Genomic DNA, 23,151 nt, shown 5'->3' with positions numbered 1-23,151 from the left:
TTTTAACAAATGTTTTATTGGAAGTTAGAGTGGTATTTTTACCAATTATCATTTAGTTTTGTGTCTACTTAAATATAGAGGTGTAGGGACATTTTTTAACCAAAAAAATAAAAATCTCAAACAAGGAAAGCCCCTTAAATAGTAGTATACACAAATTAATTTTGTTGATTATTTGATAAAAAAAAAGACAAAAAGTAAATAGAAAAAATTATTAGCATCTATTATTATTTTTTTAAAAATGATTGATTATTAAAAATGTCGGCAGAGTCTGTTCTTGTCATTGTGTGGAACTATAACCAACTTCCAAAGTTCCAACATTAACAGAGTTGTAACCCAAAATAGATCATAGTACAAAACAAACCAAATAGGTTTAATAAAGCCTTCAAATTTGTCCGTCCGTACGGTTTTTTCATGGCTTCGTCGGAGATTGAAATAGTGTCAGCATCGGATTCAAACGCTCAACAGCAAAACCCTAACGAGGAAGTCTCTGTGGCTCCTGTGATCGACGTGTTCTCTGCCTCCGCTTATGGAGATTTTGACAAATTGAGGAAGTTCGTCGAGGAAGACGGTGCTTCTCTTTCTCAACCCGATTTGAATGGCTACTACGCTCTTCATTGGGCCGCTCTCAACAATTTTCCTCATATCGTGCAATACATCGTTGAGGTTTTTTCTCAATTAACTCACACTTTTCCACTCATGCATGCCATGTGTTTGACTTTATGTCTGTATGTATTTTGTGCGGTCAATTTGTGCTCAAAATGATGTATTCTTTGGTGGGTTTATTCTAATTTAGCAGAATTCGTATTCCATATTGGGAAAAATATGATTTTTTTTTTAAAATTTTTTTTTTATAGTTTGCACACGCGTACTCAAATGATGTATTGTGTGGTGGGTTTGTTTTAATTCAGCAGAATTCGTATTTCAAATGGGGATAAAAATATTTTATTTTTATATGTTTGAGAGCTGAATTCTGCAGTGGATTTGTTGATGAATCATATGTTATGTGTGTGTGTGCGCGCACGCGCGCACGCATTTACTTCTGGGATTGGGTTGCTACATTATGTGGTGAATGGGGTTTGCTATGGTTGAAGATTTCATTGTTGTTTTTGTTGGTGAAGCATGGAGGCGATGTCAATGCCACTGACAACATTCTACAGACGGCTTTGCATTGGGCGGCTGTTCGGGGAGCCATTGCTGTTGCAGATGTGCTTTTGCAGAATGGAGCTCGGGTTGAAGCAGCTGATTTCAATGGCTATCGGGTAATTGTCTCATTCTCTTTAATCCTTAAACAAATGTTTCATTTTGGAATTTAGAGTTGGTCATTTTGTACATGTAAATTACCAATGGTTGTAACTTCGCCTGTGTCTGTGCTTAGTGTCATATATTTTGTTCACAGCCAGTACTAAGCCCAGGAAAAGGAGGAGAGTTGCGGTAGGTTGATGACTGGCGTAAAAGTTAGTCTCTCTTTTAGGAATAGATCCACTACAGAGACTGAATAACCAATGGCTGTGTTGAAATAATTATGAAATATTTATTTGTGCACATGAGAGTATTATTGATATGCATCTTTTCAGCATTTTGATGGTTCTATAATAGAGTTAAGGGAATTTTGTACTCATGTTTTATGGGTTTAGAGAGATATATCATATATATATTGGCACTATATGATTATGGTGGATATTGATAACATAGAAAATCACCTATAACCTGAAATTAATGGTTTCCTTCTTTTTGATAACTATAAATGAGTTTCCTTTGATAATTTGATAGTTGGGGGAGGGGTTTGAACCGTGGATGTTTCCTTTGGAAACACCAGGAGATAGCTATAAGACTAGTGGTAACTATTTATGAGTTTCCTTATATTTTTTGTTCTTTAAAAAGCCAAGGAAAAACGCCAATGGCCTTTTAGCTTAACTGACACTTCTTGATGTTTTCAATGTAGATGTCCAGGATTCAAATTCCCCCTCCCCCCACTATCGAATTATCTCAAAAAAAAAACCGTTAGGGTTATTACTTAGGAGGACCATTGTACATATCTTTCTCTAAGATATTTTATTAAAAAAAAAAAAAATCACAAATATGCAAACAGAAAGCCTGATGTAGTTGGATAATCTACAGAGCCTTTCACTTTTGGTGTTCAGATTTATGTGAACTTTGCTGTGTTGTGTGTGCGGTCAATTGCATCACACAGCTGGTCCAAAGCTTAAACTTGGGAGGAGCTTTATTGGGATGCTACTTAAGTCAAGGAAGGTGAATTTTATGCTGTTCATTTTGAAGTTGAAAATATTGCAATGGATAAACATTATTCAGGTGGCTGACCTTGAATAGTTTGGAGGAATGTTGTACAACTTGACTTGTATTACTAAATATTAATACAATATGCCAAATGTGTGTGTGTAAATGGCCTAACTGTTTGTGAGCATGTGTGTAAAATGAATTATCCAGAGAGCTACCATATTGACAATGAGTCATATGGGAACTTCCTTAACCTCCTTACTGTGGTTGAAAGTAGTTTAATTCCAATTAATTTCAAGTTCTTTTGGATCTAATTCTTTTCTCTTTGCTTGTGATGGGTATACATCTCCAATAGTCTGTTGTTTATATACTTATTCACTGCAGGCAGTTCATGTTGCAGCTCAATATGGACAAACAGCTTTCTTAAATCACATTATTGCTAAGTATCAAGCTGATTTTGATGTGCCTGATAATGAGGGGAGGAGTCCTCTTCACTGGTATGTCAATAAGCAATGAATTCTAACATATAGATGACAACAAGAGCTTTGTGTTTGCAGTGACCCACTGGTCTTCCTTTATTTATAAATATAACTAAATTAGTTGTGCAGAATTGAGGAGAGAGCTGCCATTTGGTCCAAAGACTATCAGTGCAAATTCTATAAAATGTATCTGTGTTATAGTGAATATACTATGTAATGATTTGTATGTATGTATCCTTCTGTAGAAGAAACAGTGCAAATAAATGATGGAACTAACATCTTATTGTTGGTTTAAATTTTTTGATAAGTAATGGAAATTTTATTCAAAACATAAAAAGGAGTCACCCAAGTATACATGAAGTATGCAGCTGGGGACCAAAACAATCAAATACACAAATTACAAGCATCCATCAAATCATAAACTGAACTAATAGAATGACTTCCTACTATTGACATCCAATCTGATAGCTTTTAAAGAAGAAAAGTTTTAAGTCTGCTATTGTCCTTTCAAAGTACCAATTATGTCTCTCTTGTCAAATGCACCACATCAAACAATGAGGGACAGCCATTCAGATAACACCATTATGATGATGACCAAACTTTCCTTGCCAGCATGCTAGGAGCTCAACCATAGTCTTCGGCATCACCCAGTAGATACCAAACAAGGTGAGCACCATAGTGTGTTTGAGGTTAAATAATTCTACAAAGTGTTAAATCCTATTGGAGGTCCTCCTTTCTGTTGGAAAAGCATCTTGAAGCCTAGAGACAGCCCTACAACTACAAGAGTGTTATTCTTTCTATGGACAACAACATTGGGGAGAATTCTAACCATGCATAATCTAATAAAATGCTGAATCATTATTGTGGACTAGTGTCGCATGTGAAAGTCAAGTGGGGAGACTATTGATCATTTGCTTCTTCATTGTGATGTTGTGAGAGAGCTCTGGTCTCTAGTGTTTAATCTCTTGGGGGTTCATTGGGTTATGCCTGGTAGGTGAGTTAGCTTGTTGGCAAGGTCAATTTAGATAGACCATAGTATAAACATCTGGAAGGCAATCCCTCAGTGTATCTGGTGAAGCATTTGTAGTGAGAGAAATGATATGCTTTTAAGGGTGTAAACGTTTACTTTTAGGCCTGAAACTTTGATTCCCCAAATCTATTTTTTGAGTGGATGAATGCTTTAGGGAAATTTTCTATCTTTAATTTACCTGAGATGCTTGATCTTTCTAATTATCATTCTTAGTTGGTGTATCTCTTTTCATACGTCCCATTTACATGGGTATGTATTAAATCATAGCTGTCAATAGGGAGTAATTCGTTATATATGTCTACTGTGCTGGAAAGTTTAAAAGATGTATAGTTACAAAGTGGAAGTTAGAGTTGGCTTTCTAGTAAAGAACAAAAGGTGGAAGAATTGGCCCATATTCTAGGATGCAAGGTATTCAGTCAGCCTATGAAATGCTTGAGATTTTCGTTGGTTGCTAGATTTAAATCTTTAGTAATTTGGGATACAATGCTTGAGAAGGTGGAATGGAGATTAGCATGACAGAAATGTTTTATCTAAGAGTATTAAGACTTGCAATAAACAGATGCTTTTGAGTTTGCTGACTTATTTCCTTTCTCTTTTTCCTATTCTTGTTAGCACTGCTATGCATATTGAGAAACTAGAAAGTGACTTTTTATGGGGTGCGCTAGGAGACAATTTCAAGTTCCATCTTGAAAATTGGGAAGACAGTTTGTCAACCAATTCAATATGGAGGTTTGGGTGTATGGAATGAAGGAAATAATAGTTGGGATATCACATTTATTAGAGCTGTCTAGGATTGGGAGCTAACTGACTTTCTTAATCTTATCTATCCTACAAAGGTTAAGAAGGGACTCATAAAAAAAAAAAAAAAAAAAACAAAGATTAAGAAGGGATGCAGATGACCAGATTTCTTAGGGTATGTTTAGTAATTGTCTTTTTCCCTTATTTTCTGTTTCCAAAAACAATTTTCTATTTTTGAGACTAAAAAACTTGTTTGGCAACCCAAAATAGACAGAAAATAAAAACTATTCTCAAACTCAATTTGTGAAGGAAACTGAAAACATGCAAAAGACTGTTTTCAGTTTCTAATTTTCAAAAGTTAATGAAAAAACGCATTTAATTTAATGAATCTGTCTCATTTAATGAGTTAGCATTAGAGTTCAAATCCTAGTAACAACATATTTTAGTATTTTCTATTTTTTTCTTCAAAAAACTATCTTTTTAATTTCAACTAACCAAACATGTTTTTGATTTCAAAAATAAAAGAAAATTGTTTTTCCTTTATATTCCCAAAAACAAGTTTTTGAAAATGGAAAACAAAAATTGTTACCAAACATAACCTTGGATTCCAACAAGTAAACTATTTTAGATGAAGTCCTTTTATAGAATGTTGCATATTGGAGATGCTCATTGTTTTTTACTTAAAGAGTATTTGGATGGTTAAAGTCCCTGCTAAAGTGGTTTTCTTTGCATGAACGGCTGCTTTAGGGAAATTTTTTATGATGGATAACTTAAGACGAAGGAATATAATTGTAGTGGAGTGGTGTTGCATGTGTAAGAATGGGGGTAATCACTTGATCACCTACTTTTATATTGCAATATTGCTAGAGTTTTTTGGTCTCTCGTGTTTTGTCTCTTTGGGGTGCAGTGAGTTACGCCTCCAAGGTAATTGATATGTTGGCACGTAGGAAGGGGCAGTTTGGTTGACACCGAAATGGAGATGGCTGTATTGTGGAATGCGATTTCTTTATGGCTGATGCGGACTATTTGGAAAGAATGCAACAGCTGGACATTTGAAGGACTGAAATAAACTACAATTGAACTAATCTTGATTTTCTTATGTTCTATGTATGATTGGATCATTGCTTTAACTGGCCATTCAGTTTCATGTATGTTAAAATTTTTTGATTGCTGTAATTTTAGGTGATTTTTGTGGTGCACCACATGTATACATCTTGTGTTTATATATATATGTGTGTGTGTGTGTGTGTGTGTGTTGACACAACTTCAATCATCTTATGACAAAGGTATGCCTTATGGCCTAACATGCATTATTCCACAAACAATGCATGTTGTCAACTTCAATCATCTTATGACAAAGGTATGCCTTATGGCCTAACATGCATTATTCCACAGACAATGCATGTTCTATGTGGAGTAATGCATGTTGGGTCATAAGGATACTTGTGTCATAGTTACATGGTTCATGGAGGTTTAATGCATATCATGTCAAATGCTGGATATTTTATAACTCTATTGTTTATCAAAAAAGAAAAAAAAAATTATACTTCTAAAGAGTCCACCTCTGCATAATAATTTGTGTGACGATCATTTTAAATTTAATTTGTTTATGGAGAACCACAATAGCTGCCTTTTTTTTTTCCCTGTTAGTTTTCATTTTGTTCTTCCTCCCTCTCTCATTAAAATTGTTGTGCATCTAATACTTGTTATGTATCCTACTAGATTATATATACTAGATAATATATAAGATATATATATATATATATATGTATGTATGTGTGTGTGTCTGTATGTATGGAAGTCAGTTAAAAATCTCTTTTTGATAAGTGAAAGTTGTTGGTCTATATAACTGAAATGTTTGAACTTTTTTCCAGTTTATAATATTTAAGAAACTGCACATTTGATTTTTAGGTAATATCCAGCAGTCTTTTGGAAACTTAAAGATTGTTCAAAGCTTATTATATGAAAATGATTCTTCTCTTGTTTTCAACCAGGGCTGCATATAAAGGATTTGCAGATACAATTAGATTACTTCTATTTAGAGATGCATCCCAAGGGAAACAAGATAAAGAAGGTATATTGGTTGGGCAATTAATATCTTCTTAAATGGGTTGTGTGATTTCTCGGTTAATAATTAGTTAAGTTAAATTCCACAAATATTCTGTATTAGCATGTGTTATATGACATGCATCAGAGAAAGAATGGCATCATAATATGGTCCCATGTTGCCTGCTCGATTTCAATTCTTTTATAGATTACAACTCAAAAATCTAAAAATTGCAATGAAAATAAGGAGTCTTGACTTTTCAAATTAAGTAAAATATAAGTTATTAAAATTGTGTTTATTTACTTTTCAAAGTTGACTACATGGAATAGTGGACAAAATAAATGGGATAGAATATTTTAGAATCTTAGCCTTAACCTGAATGTGAGATCCTTTTATGGGGCTCCCAATGTGTCTGACATCTGAGTTAATCTTTTTTTTTTTTTTTTTTTTTTTTTTGTGGGGGGTGGGGGAGGGAGAGGGGGTTAATAAAGGAGATTTGCAGGAGGAAAATATGGTCAATAAAAAATGCATTAATGTAGATATATCAGTTGTTACTCCAAATTTCTCCCACAATTCTTGTTAATCTACATCCCAGTGGCTATAACTTTTTGTAAAAAATGGTGGCTTACTTGGGTAATTGTGTTAATATATTTGTTCTAGATGTGATGATGTTGAATATCCTATGAAAGGTTGTACCCCTCTGCACTGGGCTGCAATAAGAGGAAATGTGGAGGCATGCAGTGTGCTTGTACATGCTGGCACGAAGCAGGAATTGATGGTGAAAGATAATGCTGGTTTCACTCCTGGTCAGCTAGCATCTGATAAAGGTCATCGGCATGTCGCTCTTTTCCTTGTATGTAACTTTTTGTTTAATTAATATTGCCCTCCTTTCCCTCCTTCCCCTCCCCCACTCTAAAAGTGCTCAGCTTGGATAAAATAAATTGTTTCATGCAAAGCTTGCTTGATAAAACCTACTGGGACTTCACAAGAATATATGGATATCATTTATGATTAGATTTTCAATTTCAAATGGTCATGCAGAAAATATTGCAATCATATGGGTTAGGTTTTCATATGGGTATGTCATATGGCTTGATGTGGAGCATTTGGTCACAGAGGAATAACATGGTGTTGGAGGTCAAGAAGTTTGTCTGCAGAGATTAGTCTGGGTTTTATGTAGAGTTTCCCCAAGGTCTTGATGCATCTGTTGTTCAAATTTATGTGTCCTTATTTTAGACTTGGGGATGCTCTAGATTTTATGATTTTTATTTATTTATTTGAGTGTCTATTCCCCTTCTCATTCTTCTTTTAGGTGTAACCTTTTATGTACTTGGCTGTGGCCCTTTTTGCACCTAATAATTGTCCTTTTTCTTTTTTGATTTATGTGCAGTCTAATGCACAGCGAGCTCACAGCAACAACTGGGGAGATAAAATTTGCGGTGGGAAGATGACAGATATAGGTTATGCTCCTATCCTATTTGCCATAATAATCATTCTCACGGTCCTCTTCATCAACTCAGTTCTTGTAGGTAATAAGCTATGGTTTTACAATTTTTCTTCCAATAGCAGATGGAGGCATGCTATGATGTTAATCATGACCGACTTCTTATTACTTATCAAAAAAAATGACTGACTGACTTCTTATTACTTGTGCTAGCTCCCAATCTTACAAAGGTTACTGCTGTTGTTGGACTCTGGGGATGGGGTGCTGTTTCTATGGTGGCTGGTTCACTGATTATGTTCTACAAGTGTGCTAGGTAATCTCATGCTTTGCCGTACTTGTGTTTTAATTTTATTGCTGTTTGTAGGTGAAGGCATGTTTCCAATTTGACATATTTTTATTATTCTGGATCCTCTGTTTGTCAAACTGGGTACAATATCTCATGGATTTTTAGAAAAATTACATATTGCTCCCTGAGTACTAGTTCTGCATTGTACCCCTTGCTCTGTTTTTTAATTAATTTTATTACTTAACAAAAATGAAAGAGAAAATTTGCATGTGCCTCTTTCTTGGATGTGATTGTGTGAATGTTTTGATAGAAAATTGAAGCACCTGGACAAAAGATTTGAATATTTGGTACTGCCACTCAACCATCATTTGTTTTGCATTTTAGAGGACCTTTAAAGAGTTTTCTTGATGCCAATTTAGGGTTATGGAAATACAATTTTTGACTAATTTTAGCTATGACCAAGTCCCTGACTCCTTATAGATGACATTTTTTCCCTAAGTTATTAATTTTTTAATATTTATGTTCTGTTGCTTGGCATGGTTTTTTGTGCATGTACTCTACATATACATTGACATATACTGTTGTGCCGATGAGAATGATGGAACTTGATGTTATCAACACCGGACCAGACTGGAGGGTTAAACTGGTGAATGGTGACCTGGGCTGCTGCTGGTTTAGTGAGTTTATTTGGCAATCTAGGCATATGAAGTGCCCAACTGCTTGACCTGCACAATTTTTTTAGGCCCATGTGTCCTGGGTGGTTTCCAGTACCGGTTTAATTATCAAAATCCTCTATTGGAGAACTGAAACAAATTGTGACTTATTTTTGAGATCTGAACAAGGAACCTTGATGAAACTCACCATATGGTCCTCCAAAATTGAGAAAAAAAGAATCAGTGTTATTAAGAATAACAGTATAAAATTATTGTTATTATGGTTATTTGTATACAAAGAAGAGGGAAAAGGGATATAGAGATAAGAAAAGATTGGGGATGGCAGTAGGATGGGTTAAATGGGTAACTTGCCCCGCCCTGTCTCATTGAAGGCACACTAAGTTGGGGATGGGGTGAGTTTGGGTACACATCTTATTTAACCTGATGTGGGGCCATATTTGAGGATGCCTGGCTATTCTCTGTCCATTTACTAATATATCCTTGATGTATTTTGTATGGAGCCAATGAGCTCTAGATCAAATGGCACCTCCCCCCTTTGTAAGTGCAAAATGATCAAATGCCTACCATGCCTGCCTTACCCCAAATACCCCTAATGATGTAAACACTAAGCTCCATTTGTTTCGATGGAGAACCTCTTGTGAAGATAGTTTTCTGCGTTTCCCTGTGTTTGGTAGCATTAAAAAAAAAATATATATATATATATATATATTTAAAAGTCTTAAGGAAAACTATTTTTGGTCAATGGAAACCTTTATAAAAATTTGAGTTATTTTTTAGAGATTTTTTCCATTAAATTTTTCCGGAAAACAACTTTATCTCAAGGCACGCTAAATAAAGGAAATTAAGAGGCAATATGGAAACTATTGAAAACAATTTTATCTCATTTTGAGGTCACTACCAAACATAGGACAATGAGATAGTTTTCCAAATATTACTATTTAGAAAATGACTCATTTTTTAGAAAATATTAACGTCGAAACAAACAGAGTGTTAATGACTAAATATCTTGAGCCATTGAACAATGCAAAAGAAGGCGCTGGACTTACTCCCCATGAATCTTGCATATACATTACCAATCTATAATCACCGTATTTTGTTTTTTGGAATTTATCCACCATCAGAATTTTCTGTAGTGGCATGGGTGGGGTAGAGATAGGGATTAAAGCTGTTAGTGGGGCAGGTGGGAACAAGGTTATTGTCCTGCCTTGGCTACAGGGTGGGACGTATAAGGGTTTTAATCTGTAGGGTGGATCAGGAAGGAGAGACCTGCCCCCCACCCCCACAACCACATATTGGCATAGATACTGCTTACACAAATGATTGCCATCATGATGTAACCTAAAGCCATGTTCCTAACAAAGAATGAAATCTTAGAGAGAGATCAATGTGCCAAATCCTTTAATTGGTAGGTGCCATCTGTCCAACCTCCCAACTTAGTGATTCTTTATACTTTTTGCTGTTATGATTGTAATGAACCATTAATGTCAAACTAAGAGGAATTGTTTTGTCACCACAGATGTGTTCTTTCAAGTGTCTATTGGTCATCATTTAAAAAGTTTACAAATCATACTGTACATAGCATTTATGTTCCATCAATTCAAAATTTTGTACATGCTGTAAAGTTTGCTGGAGAAAACCCATTAAGTTGTTTGTGCTCCTATGCTTTGCAGTTGCACCTGTTTATGTCAATAGTTGATACTTACAATTATCAGTTGTCATTTGCTTCTTATCTCATAGAGTTGTTGCTAGATATAATGACATATGTTTTAAATTTCTTTAAGAATGCTGTATTGCTGATAATTGATCTTGCTATTGTCCCTTTATTAAAAATTACTCCCATGATGTTCTATCATTATTGCATGCAGTAAAGATCCAGGTTTTGTAAAAAGACCAGGGGATATGGGTCTTCATAAAGATAAAGAGGTTTGTACTGTCTCTATTTCAAAGCATGTTTCCATTTGTAATTAAAAGCTACATTGTACTTTTGAGAGTTTTTTGCTTGGTCTAGGGCTTGGGGACTCACATCTAGTGATTCCCTCCCTTTGTTCCTTAATTTTCTTCTTTTTTGTAATTAATTTTCTTATTTATTTTTTTTTTCCTTGTAATTTTTCTGGTCTGCTTTGTGCTCTTTTTGCATAAAGTAGCTTTCTTTTACTTATATATATATATATATATAAGTAGCTTTCTTCAATATACATCTTTCTTACTTATTAAAAAAAGAGAGTTTTTGCAAATGAAATGGCTTGCCTCAAAGCCAGATTTTGTAGATTATATGATATGTGGTAGGTCTGATAGATCGGATCTAGATTGGGTAGGGGGTGATTTGATTCTCATCCAATGAGACAATTATTCAGATACAAATCAATTGGACACCTTATTGGATTTAAGAATTCACCATCCAAATCGGAATTTATTAGTTAATGGGTATCCAGACCTATTGTCCAATTTAATCTGAATGCATGAAAAATAGATGGTGCTTCAACTGGAGATTCATCCTGGAGTACAACCAATTGTTGAGATGTTTGGTGGCAGGAATATGGCGAGGAAGAGGCAGTGTTGGTAAAAGTGCACTTAAAGCACAAAGAAAGAGGAAAAAAAGGGACCATGATTTGTTGGTATCCGGACCTATTGTTATGAGCCCTTGATTTGTTGTACAAGTACCAATCTTATGGTGTGATGCACTACACATAAGCCCCACCCCTCAACATGAATTCTAAAAGAAAGAGGAAAAAAAAGGGACCATGATTGATTCAATTTCTTTGCAATATATAGATGGTAACAATTAGTGGTTGGTTGGGAGAAAAGATCAAGAAGAATCCAAAAAAATTATGATCATTACTTGACATTGGGTAATGATGCTGTAGCTATTGTTGATGAAGAAAAAATATTTTACATGAGATCGAAGTGAGGTCACTAGGGAGGGCAACAAGTTCAAGTTCTATTTACAACCTTTTCCTAATGAGGGAGAAGTTAATAATTTAGGATTACGTAAATGAGGTGCATGATGAGGGTTACAAATCTTGTGATATCAATGATGATAATGATCTCATGTGATGCAGGTAACAGAATCAGAATTATTTCAGGGTTTATTATTTCATATTTTTATCTTATTTGAAATCCCAGATTTCATTTTTGAATTCTAGGTGATATCCAAACAATGTGGGAATTCTAGGTATATGATTTTCTGTTGGTGATGGAAGAAGAATGAATTTTTGGTATGATGTATGGTGTGCATTGTTATTCAATTTTTGTTAGACTGGCACAAGACTAGGAACTGGGAGAATCAATGACTTTTTTTGAGCTGCTATAGTCAGTTAGAATACATGTTGGTATGACAAATAGGGTATGGTGGAAAATAAACAGCAATGATCCTTTACTGTTCGGTCCTATTATGAGGCGTTAAGAGGGATTCTAGAGTATATTTTCCTTGGAAAGCTATCTGGAATGTGAGGGCATCGTCAAAGGTCTCTTTCTTCATTTGGACCGAGGCCTTGGGGATAATATTAACAGTAATTTATCTTCTAAAACGGAAGATAGTACTTGTGCAGTGTTGCATGTGCAAGCATAATGGGGAGAATGTGGATCATTTGTTAATTTATTGTCCACTTGATATGGAGTTGTGATCTTTTGTTTTTGTGGTGTTTGCTGTGAGATGGGTGATGCCAAGAATGGTGTATGGCTTGCTTCAATGTTGGGAAGAAAATCAACTTTATTCCAGGATAAGGTATGGAATTCAGTGTCATTGTGTATTTTATAGAACGTCAGGAAGGAAAAGAAAAGGATAACGTTTGAAGACTGGGAGCTTTCTTTGGAGAGATTCAAATATACATTTATTAGTTATTTATTTTCTTGTTGTCACTAGATGAAGCTAGTCCATCAAATGTTTGTGATTTCTTGGATTCATTTTATCACTGAATCTTTTACTGGAGCAGTCGAGTATATAACCTGTCTTCTTGAACTACCACCCTCTATCTTTATATAATTTTGTCATATATGTGTGAGTGTGTGTTATGCACTAAAATATATTAAGATAAGTTGCTAGTTGACTTATATTGTTGTTGCTAGTTTCCAAATGATATTTTGATGGTTTGCAGGATCTTTTGTTGAATATTGATCTGAACAGTTCCTCGGAGTGGACGGGAAATTGGTCTCAACTATGCCCTACCTGCAAGGTTTACTCAATGGACCTTTTCTTTTTCAAATTTTGACCATGAGATTATTTTAAATGCATTTAATGCTTGAGAGGATGTCTGAACATATCAGTATGTTTTCTAAATAACTTCTTTTCAGATCATAAGGCCTGTTCGATCAAAGCACTGCCCCACATGTAAGCGATGTGTGGAACAGTTTGACCATCACTGCCCATGGATATCTAATTGTGTGGGGAAGGTGAGAAGTTGTACTTTCAACTAGTTAATTTCATAGGGGTAATGTCATTGCTGGTACAATTTTTATCTCATGAGTAATTACCACTAAGCAGGAGCGCTGTGACATCATTTTTAACACTTCTGTGCCATCTATTCCTTTTGGTTGCTGTCACAAAATTTCTTCTTTGTGTTCTCTTCATATCAATTATTCCTCTATTCAGTGAATAATGCTAATAAAGATAGATGGTACATGTGATTTTTCCATTTGAAGCATTACTTTTTCTTCTTTTATCTCATTTTTCCTGACAGCTTATATCATTGTGATGATACATCTTGCAGAGGAACAAAAGGGATTTCTTTGTTTTTCTCTGCTTTGCTTTTTTGGCATCGTTCCTTAGTGCTGCTGTTGCAATTCAAAGTACGTTTTAACATTTGCAGTTATCTATACATTTTGATAATGTGTATCCTTTTCATTTTGGACTAGATTAAAATCATCTTTTTGACAAACAAAACAGGGATTTGGACTGCAAAACCAGTCTTGCCTACTGAAGAAACATGGATTCATTATGTGGCAGTTCAACATCCTGGTGTTGTTGCATTTTTGCTCCTGGACATGATAATTTTGCTTGCTGCTACCATTTTAACTACCTCACAGGCTTCCCAGGTGATTGACTAAACCATCACCTAGACATCATTTTGGCATAAAAGATTTTTTGCTTCTAGCAAACACGGACATTTGTGTCTATATGTATGTATCCAGTAAGTTCTGTGTTTGCATCTAATAAGTTCTAGCTCAAATTGCACCTCATCCCCTTGAATGATAAATGATTCTATGATATTTGGGGCCATGGAAAGATTGTTCAACTAACTTGTCTGAGATTGGGAGTCTAATTAGTTGATTGATGTGCTTTTGAATTGCTGATCTGTTTCAATCCACTTGGTCTTATATCAGTTATTTATGCTTAATCTACTCAGTTAAAATAGCTTTAGGATAGCATACTCTTTGATCCAACTGTTGCCATCAAGGAACCTGTATTGCTAAAGCAGATGGCAATAGACAAGAATTATTGAGGCACGGTAGGCGTAACAAATATTTTCTGTAGGAGAAGGAATTATCTTGAATTTGTCCTGTATCAAACATCATTTTGTTTGTGATTATTAGAAGTTTGTAGTGGTGGTTGACTACCAGGTGCTGATTACGTAGCTTATAGAAAAACGATGAATCAAAAGAAGTTGAATGAATTGTGGGATGATCATTTTTTAAACCAGATGCAGTGTGGTTAAGGCAAGGGCAATTATGCCACAAGCTACACGTTATGATACTTGTTACAGTTTGCAGTTCTGGTGTATGACAGTTGTACCCACCGGGAATAAAAACTAAGTTCAAATCATAGGGAGGTATAATTCATGCATAAATTTATTTTGATATAAATATACAGGTAAGCTTGATTTTAATATAATTCTATGGGTAAGGTGCTAATGAGATTTGCCAATGAGTGTTAAAGCAGCACTTCCTTCTCCCATTTGGGTTATGCGGAACATACTATTTTTTTTTTCTTTTTCTTTTTTAAAGATTCTAAACAGATATCCTTTTAACTCTCAAAAGTTCCATCTTCCAGTAGTAGTTAATAGTTAATGTGTACACATTCGTTTGTACCATATGATGTTTTCAGTTACTATCTTTAGAAGTCCCTAAGTAGTAGTTAATTAACATGTGTTCATGTTTATGATGTAGATAGCTCGAAATATCACAACAAATGAATTAGCAAATGCTATTCGCTATGGGTATCTTCGTGGTCCAGATGGGCGGTTTCGTAATCCATACAACCATGGGTGGCAGAAGAACTGTGCAGATTTTTTTATTCATGGCTATACAAATGATGAAGAAATTGCTTGGCCTCCATTGCAGCAGGTTGCTAGGTAGAGCTTTTGCAATGATGTGCGGATTTACAGCTAAGCTTGGCATCTTGTTTTCTCCCTTGGTTACAGATGATGCTGGGCACCAATTGCCATAACTGCATAGATGTTCCATCATAAGGACTGCAATAGTTATATATTGTTTAGAAATACATATAGTCCAATTCATAGCTTTCCATATGTAGAGTTGAATGAATACCATTACAAAAGAAATGAAAAAAACTTTCAATTCTGTGGTTCTATCTCCTATCTCACATTCCAAAACTGTTTCCACTGAACCTGTTTGTACCAGTTCATTAATGATGGGAAAATGAACAGATGGGCATAATCAACATGCTTTAAGGATATTTAGAAACAGTGAATTAATCCATCCTACTTTTGATGAATTGAAGTTATAGCAGCACAACACATTCATGGTGGGGGTATTTGTTCTTACGCTCCATCCAATCATGCTTGTTTGATTTTTATACCAGTTGCAGTGGTACAAAGCCAACGCATGAGGTTTGTGGATGTGTGGAGAGCCTAAATAAATGGCTTATATTAGTGAAACTTTGTAAGGATTGTTTGCAGCAAACTTCAATAGAAGAGAGAGGAATTAGCATTGATATTCATTATTATCATGGTTACAGTGTCCGTTTGAAATATCATTTATGACCAAGAGTCTTGTAGTTCACTTGATGGGTACCTTCGGCTGTTTTCTAATAGAGACATTCGTGATTCAAATTCCTCCCTTATGCCAATTATTGAATTATCAAAATCAGTTGACATTGGCCACAGTAACGTCGTGGAGATCAAGAAATAAATATTTGATTCATATCAATCAACATGGCAATTGGCAAGATGTTGGCCCTCGGCCCCAGTAACACACGACTGCAACTTTGAACCCAGGGGGCCAACCTTGTGCTTGGCAATTAGCTCTCCTCAAACTCAAACATGAATTTTCTTCCATCTTTTGTTAAATAATCCACATAAGTCATAACACATCTATTTAATATCCCAAAATAAAATGGAATGACATTACGGATATTTCAATTTTTGTTGAAAATCTTGGTGGTGTTCTTTGTAAATTGTGACGCCACAAAATTGAAAATAAAACTATTTTAGTATTGCAAGGTTTTAGAAATTCTTCCTGTGCCAAAAACAATAGTTGCCCTCGTCAGGAACTTCATGTTCTAAAGAAGGCTAGAGCTGGTTTGATATCAATTTACAATCTTGGGTTCATGAGGAAGCTCTATGAACGTCAGAAAGAGGATTCTCTCCACAATCCCTCTCCCCAGTAGCTGCTGGCATCTACTTTTGTAAGCCTCTTTGCATCCCGGGCTCATACAAAAATTGTTTCATACAATTTGTTATGGAATCCACTCATGAGGTTCGTCGGTGATCCTAATAATGAAGATCTCTCTCAACTTATTCACATTTTAATTATGAGATCATCAAGAGCCTTGTAGTTGTAGCTCAACTAGTTGCCTCCTTTTGTTTCTAACAAAGATATCCAAGGTTCATATGAATCACATCCCCCTCCCCCTAAGGACTATTAGTGATGCCTCCGATCTGATTGTTTGCTTTTTGATAGCAGTTGAGCTGATTGAGCCTCGAAACAAGAGGAGAAATTCTATAATATTTTAAAACAGAGATACTAACGTAGAGGCTTATAAGAAGATTATTCAGATGTTACGTAGTAACCTAACATATTATAATTTTAGACAAACTTTATGAAGTTGAGGCTCCTGTTGTAAGAGAGGTTAGTTCTTCATCATTAGGAAAAAAATCTCATTAAAAACCGTAGCACTTTTATATATAGTCAGGTCATAATCTAGACTAAACACAACTAGGCTCCACAAAATCCAACAAAATTCTGGTGTGTTCTCTTGTAAATCTACTTGGGAGACTAATAGAATGAAATTACCTGAGGTGGACTGGGGGAGATTGGCTTGGAAACATTCCAAAACACAACTTTATTTGTTGGCTTGCCTAGGGGAATAGACTGTCTACAACTTTATTTCTTCAAGCTTTTACGTGTTTTCTGCAGAAGGAAGCACGAGATCAGGGACTACATTTTCTTTGATTGCTCCATAACTAGAACGATTTGGCATCAGGTCAAAGTTTAGAGTTTGATGGAGGACTCTGGTTATGACTGGTGTTAGGTGCTTCAACGGAGTAACAGCGCTTGAAGAATAAAAGTTTTAAAGTGCTCTGCCAGCAGTGCTCTGAGGCAGTGTACCACATCTGGTTACAGAGAAACACCACACATTTTTAAGGAGCAACATTAAATTTAGAGTTTGGTTCCGCATGACAGTGAAGAATTCTGTGGTCAGCAGGGTGATTTGTTGTAATTGGAGTGTTGTAGTGTAGCTGCTGTTTGGCTTAGTTTTTTTTTTTTTTTTTTTTGGGTTACTTATTAGTAACCTTGGCTGCTTTGTGTAGTGTTTGTACTAGGCTTTCTTTTATTGTGCAGTTCTTTTGGGCTGCTGGAGCAGTAGAATTTCTGTACTTTTTTACTTTTAACAAAATCTCACATTTATCTAAAACAGAGAATTTGAGGTTGCTTGAAACATTGATAAGAATACTGAATGTGAGAGGGTGATAAGAATTGTTTTGCTTTAGTGGAGAATTGTTTTGTTGAGCAGCCACCATAGGCACTGCGCTGCTTTAGGATATATATAATCTTCAGGCCGCCAGGAATTTTAAAATCAATAATTTCATATATTTTGTAACTATAAATTAACCTATGTTTCCACTAAGTGTTGCATTTTAATTGAAGAATAATAAGTGTATCATTCGGTAACTCGAAGAGACAAGAAAACATGCTAAAAGTTCAATATAAACTCACTGAGTATTTTGATTTAAATGATCTGGAAAATAGACATTTCAATTTTTTTACAGCACTCTAAAGAGAGACACAAGACTTCGCTCCAAACTATGCATCATTTCAGAAATACTCATCATTTCAATCCTGCTCTATGCATCCATGCGGATAATGCATCTAAGGCCTTCACCTCTAAGCATGTACTCAAAGGCCTTGTTGATTTCCGAGAAAGAGACTTCATGGGTGATGAACTTCTCTAGCTCAAGCTCCTGCCACAATATAGAACAATTAGACTGACAAAACTAAACAAAAAAAGAAAAAAGAAAAGAAGGTGAAGCGGAATAAATTACTTGGATTTCTAAATAGTAAATACAAGCCATGTAAAGGTAATTCTTGATAGATAATGAAAGAGAAGACCTTGAAAGCAAGAACAACCAGACAAGGAAGAATTAAAGGGAAAAAAAAGATGGTCTTATTCCCTTTTGGAGTTTAAGCATAATTTCTCTAGACATTTTGGATTTATATTTTTATCTTTTGTTTATTCCTCAACTCTTGTCAGATCTTGAGGCAGGATTAAAGCATTCAAATGAGTACTTAATTAAGGTATACCATGGAGGCCACTAGAGTCTTCTAGTGGCCATTAGACTGTTTTCTTGATGCGAGTCACGTGTAAAGAAACTAGCATTCTAAGTAAAAGAAGTAATCCGATATGCGGATAGCAAAGTGATCTAACCTATACTTTCTATTTTTCAATAAGAAATTCAGCTTACCTTATTCATGTACTTTTCAACCACCGAAGGCAAGTCAGACCGAGGTTTGTAGTTGCCAAAGAAGGTACCCTTGATAGTCCTCTCATTCAAGATATTCATTGGGTGGGTTTTAAATGCATCATCTTTGTTTGGGACACCAACAAGTACAGCAACACCCCATCCCTGCAAAGAAACATACCATATGACAGATTTTAGAAGAATGGACTCGAGATAAAATCTGTTTATTACATGAACAGGAGATTGTGGGAAATTACATCATGAACGCATTCAAATGCAGAAATCATGGCATTGATACTTCCAGTGCACTCAATACTTCGATCAACTCCCCCATTGGTCATTTCAGCAAGCACCTATAGAAGTCAAACAAAGTTAGAAAAATTAGGAAAGTTGTTTGCACCTTCACCATGGAAAAATGTTTCTAGCATTTTAAAGTAAACCAACCTCATGAACAGGCTTGTCATGGTCTTTTGGGTTCACAAACTCGGTGACACCAAATTTCTTGGCTGTTGACAAGAACAAGGAAAATGAACATAAAAGACTAAATAAATGAAAACCTAGCAACTCAAGCATTCCATACTATATCATCAAATTTTGATAGCACCAAGTATCACAATACCTTCATCAAATCTCTTTGCATTCAGATCAACACCAATAATCCTTGAAGCACCCGCAATTCTAGCCCCTTCAGCAGCCTAATCACATAAAACCATAAAATCATGTGCGTGTGTATATATATATATATATATCTTTACTAGAAACAGTAATGCTGCAGTAGTAATTCCAAAAAAGAGCCATATCAAATAAGTCATCTGCATTAGAAGATAGGAGAGACTCACAGCTAGTCCAACAGCCCCAAGTCCAAAAACAGCTACCGTCGATCCCTTTTTGGGTTTTGCAACATTCAAGGTAGCACCAAGGCCTACAGAAGTCAATTCTCAACAATAAGAGAAATGAACAAATAACTATCATGCCAATAAATTCAAACAGTTTTTAACCGACCTGTTGAGATTCCACAGCTGAGAACACAAACTTTGTCCAGAGGTGCAGCAGGATTAATTTTGGCGACACTACCAACATGTAGCACAGTGTATTCACTAAAGGTAGAAGTCCCAACAAAATGGTAAATGGGTTGTCCATTAATAGAAAATCTTGACTTGCCGTCATTGATCATCACGCCTCGGTCAGTGTTTATCCTCAGGAGGTCACACATGTTGCTCTCCTCTGACTTGCAGTGCCGACACTCCTTGCACTCTCCCGTGAAGACAGGAAGCACATGGTCACCAGGTTTGAGGTCTGTCACACCCTCACCAATGCTCTCAACAATCCTAAGTACCAAAATCACCAGAAACACAACTACATAGATAAATGTATTCAATTGTATATGAAAGGAACTGAAACACAATTAAATCTATTTGATTGTAACTAGTATGTTCTAAATATTTTTTTTTCTTGAAATGTCCATACCCGCCAGCTTCATGACCAAATATGCGAGGAAACAATGGGGTCTGTCCCTGCATATTCAAAAATCAATCGGTTTAAGAATATCTAGCACAGAAAATAAGTATTTACCAGAATAATGCATTTCTATACACACGCATAAATCATATATATATATATATATATGATCAAAATGTGATTACCTTAGCTTCCCAGAAGTAAACATCTGTGTGGCAGAGGGAGGTGAAGAGGATCTTGAGACGAACCTCCATGGCCTGTGGTGGTGCCACTACCACTTCTTCTATCACTAGTGGCTTTCCAGCTTCCCATGCCACAGCAGCTGCAATGCACATTCATCCAATAATTAATTGGCAAAAAAAAAAAAAAAATCATAAATACGATGTATAGCTTTGACACTGCTAAAACATAAGACTGCCTGCTTGGGTTAAGCTAAAAAGTATGACTACTGTTAAGAATAAAGAAGGAATGCCCTCAAATTTATACTAAAACATTGGACAAACCTGGCTTGTTTGGACTTCATACTGAAATTGCAATGTAAAGCCTAAACTTAGAGAAACTTTATTTACAAACTACATATGTATCATCCTAAACAAAGACGAAAATAGAAAATGGATGGTCACATTCAGTCAATTCCGGTACCTGCTTCAACCTTCTGAAGTAGCCCTGTTCCTAATGGCAACTGTTTTTCCTCGTTGTTATCTTGTGTCAAACACACAGGAGTTCAATTTGTATGGGACAATCAAAAGCAAAACATGTTGCTGTATTGATTATTATTTTTGGTACACAAAGAGTATATCCTATTCCAAAAATTTCTTGTTTTTGGGAATGACAAAAGATCATGGCGAATCCTAAAACTAGAAACAGCTCAAGATTTAGCAATTAAACAGAGCCCTTTAAAACAAAGAAAACGTGACAACCCAACAGGGGACAAAGAGTTGAGATCGTCATAACAAATGGTACATTAAAACAACAAAGAAATGGAAAGAAACCCAATGAACAATCACATGACTGAAACAAGGAAACAACAAGAAGATCAACAACAAAGAATGTCAGAAAAAATGAAAAGGTAGTACCTTTGCAACGTATGACTTGACCAGCAGTGGTTGAAGACATGTTTTTTTTTTTTACTTTTCTTCACTCTTTCTTGACTTTGATGTTTTATCACAGATTGCTTTGAATTCGTTGTGGAGAGATAGGTATGCTCTATGAGGGTATATATATAGCGTTTAGAACACAGAGGGTTCCCATATTTGCCTTCCAATAAGGTTCCAAATCCGGGATTCAAAACCATGATGCGGTACCGCTGGTTTTCAAAAGCCAGCAAGTAACAGCTACTCTGTATGTGTCCTTTTTGATAAACTTGTTTATTACTTTCTACTTTCCCAGCATCTGGTTTTCTTAATTCCCAGCATCTGGTTTTCTCTACAACATGCACTGATTGGTACTCTTCTCTTTTTTTTGAGATGGAATGATTGGTACTTATCTTGAGTCTGAAGTCTGGACATAGAAATAATACTAAAGAATTATAAATAAACCCCATTGTTTAAGGGTGTTACAGAATAAATAATATCATTTTAAAGTAGGTCTATCTATCGTGGATTCTTCAGCCCAAAAATAAATAAATAAAAATTTGAAAGATTATGTGAAATACAAACTGTGTGAAAGTTTGCTAGGAACTAACACATAGGTTTAAAGTTTCGCTAAACTAACAAGACTTAAGCCGTGTTGTCAGTATATCGTTAGTGATATTAAACCTGTTAGTACACCAGATTTTTCATATTCTAACTTAACTAACTAATCTCTCTCAAAAAATAAAAAAAAAAGTTGCATTATTTCATGCTTTGGGAGAGCGTATATTCATTGGGTTGTGTGTAAAAAACATAAGCAAAGAACTAGTTCTCCCCTACCGGCACAAGATACTCTAAGGCCTAATGGGAAAATTTTAAAGGGTCATTTTTATATCTAAATATTATTTAAATAATATTTTGTTTAAATATTATTAAGAAGATTTAAGAAGTTATTATGATTTTAGAAAATGTAAAAAATATCCCTAATCTAATTAGATAATTCTTATTCCTAAAAGGGGGGGGTGGGGGGGGGGTTTAAAATTGTAATTCAACAAAATTAAAAAAAAAAATTACCAAGAAACTTTTTCCTAAAAATTAGCACACACTCTCTATTTAAATATATCTCACATACGTTTGATATATTTTTTCCTAAAAACTAACACACACTAAACCCATCAGTTTATTCTTTTTCAAAATTCAAAATTTTAGTTTCTTAAAAATCTCTTCATGTATAATCTCACTAACAATAGACAAATTCAAATTGAAAAATTACATTAAACTCAAAATAAAAAAAAAGAGACTCATCACATGTGTGGAGCACGTGTAATGACATCCGTTTGACCAAATTTTATTAAATTAATATTAAAAATATTGTGTACTAACTTGCTCTTTGCTTAAGGGAATGAATCCAAAATTATCGGGAATTTAAGAATAAAAAGCCATTGTTTTAAAGTTTTAATTAAAGTGTATTTTAAAATAAAAAGTATGACCTTTGCTCCTTTTTATTTTTATTTTTTTTCAATGGGTTATGGAGATATTTGTTATTGCAAGTGTTTTGGTGCTTGATAAATTTTTATTCTAAATTAATTAGTTGTATTTTTACTAACCATGGTTAAAATTTTGTGAAGAGATTCTTATAAAAATTTTAAATATTTTGTTACTAATATAAATAGAAGGGGGTGAGTGTTAATTTTTTCAAATCTCAAGGGACGCAAGTGTTTTTCCCATTCATGTTTGTGGTGGAATGTCATTCCCCCAAACCTCAAGGGAGGGAAATGTAACCACCCCAATGCAAAATACTTTTTTAAAATAACACATGCACTATTTAACAAT

General features: G+C 35.0%; 2 protein-coding genes across 3 annotated transcripts; one reads left to right on the top strand and one right to left on the bottom strand.

The window, feature by feature from the left end:
* Window positions 1-276: 276 nt before the first annotated feature.
* On the top strand, window positions 277-15,457 carry LOC112025053 (probable protein S-acyltransferase 23). Of its 2 annotated transcripts, none has more exons than XM_065760808.1 (13): window positions 277-663; window positions 1,119-1,259; window positions 2,620-2,732; window positions 6,477-6,556; window positions 7,219-7,382; window positions 7,920-8,058; window positions 8,187-8,286; window positions 10,799-10,856; window positions 13,028-13,105; window positions 13,224-13,322; window positions 13,640-13,718; window positions 13,816-13,964; window positions 15,040-15,191. In XM_065760808.1, exons 1-13 carry the CDS (start codon window positions 412-414, stop codon window positions 15,064-15,066), a joined length of 1,479 nt encoding a protein of 492 aa, XP_065616880.1. In that variant the 5' UTR covers window positions 277-411; the 3' UTR covers window positions 15,067-15,191. The 2 variants fall into 2 exon arrangements, with proteins under 2 accessions (XP_065616880.1, XP_023913479.1); XM_024057711.2 differs by having other exon boundaries at window positions 278-663; window positions 15,036-15,457.
* A 2,574-nt stretch (window positions 15,458-18,031) lies between these two features.
* Window positions 18,032-21,470, bottom strand: LOC112025054 (alcohol dehydrogenase 1). The gene is made up of 10 exons (XM_024057712.2): window positions 21,325-21,470; window positions 20,434-20,570; window positions 20,258-20,304; window positions 19,793-20,118; window positions 19,630-19,712; window positions 19,410-19,485; window positions 19,235-19,296; window positions 19,048-19,143; window positions 18,794-18,955; window positions 18,032-18,292 (listed from the first exon to the last, which is right to left on the bottom strand). Exons 1-10 carry the CDS (start codon window positions 21,362-21,364, stop codon window positions 18,176-18,178), a joined length of 1,146 nt encoding a protein of 381 aa, XP_023913480.1. The 5' UTR covers window positions 21,365-21,470; the 3' UTR covers window positions 18,032-18,175.
* Window positions 21,471-23,151: the final 1,681 nt, after the last annotated feature.

Source organism: Quercus suber, unplaced genomic scaffold (assembly GCF_002906115.3).
Source record: "Quercus suber isolate HL8 unplaced genomic scaffold, Cork oak 2.0 scaffold_383, whole genome shotgun sequence".
NCBI lineage: Eukaryota > Viridiplantae > Streptophyta > Magnoliopsida > Fagales > Fagaceae > Quercus > Quercus suber.
Note: the sequence above shows the minus strand (reverse complement) of the source record. Positions and strands in the feature narration are given on the sequence as shown.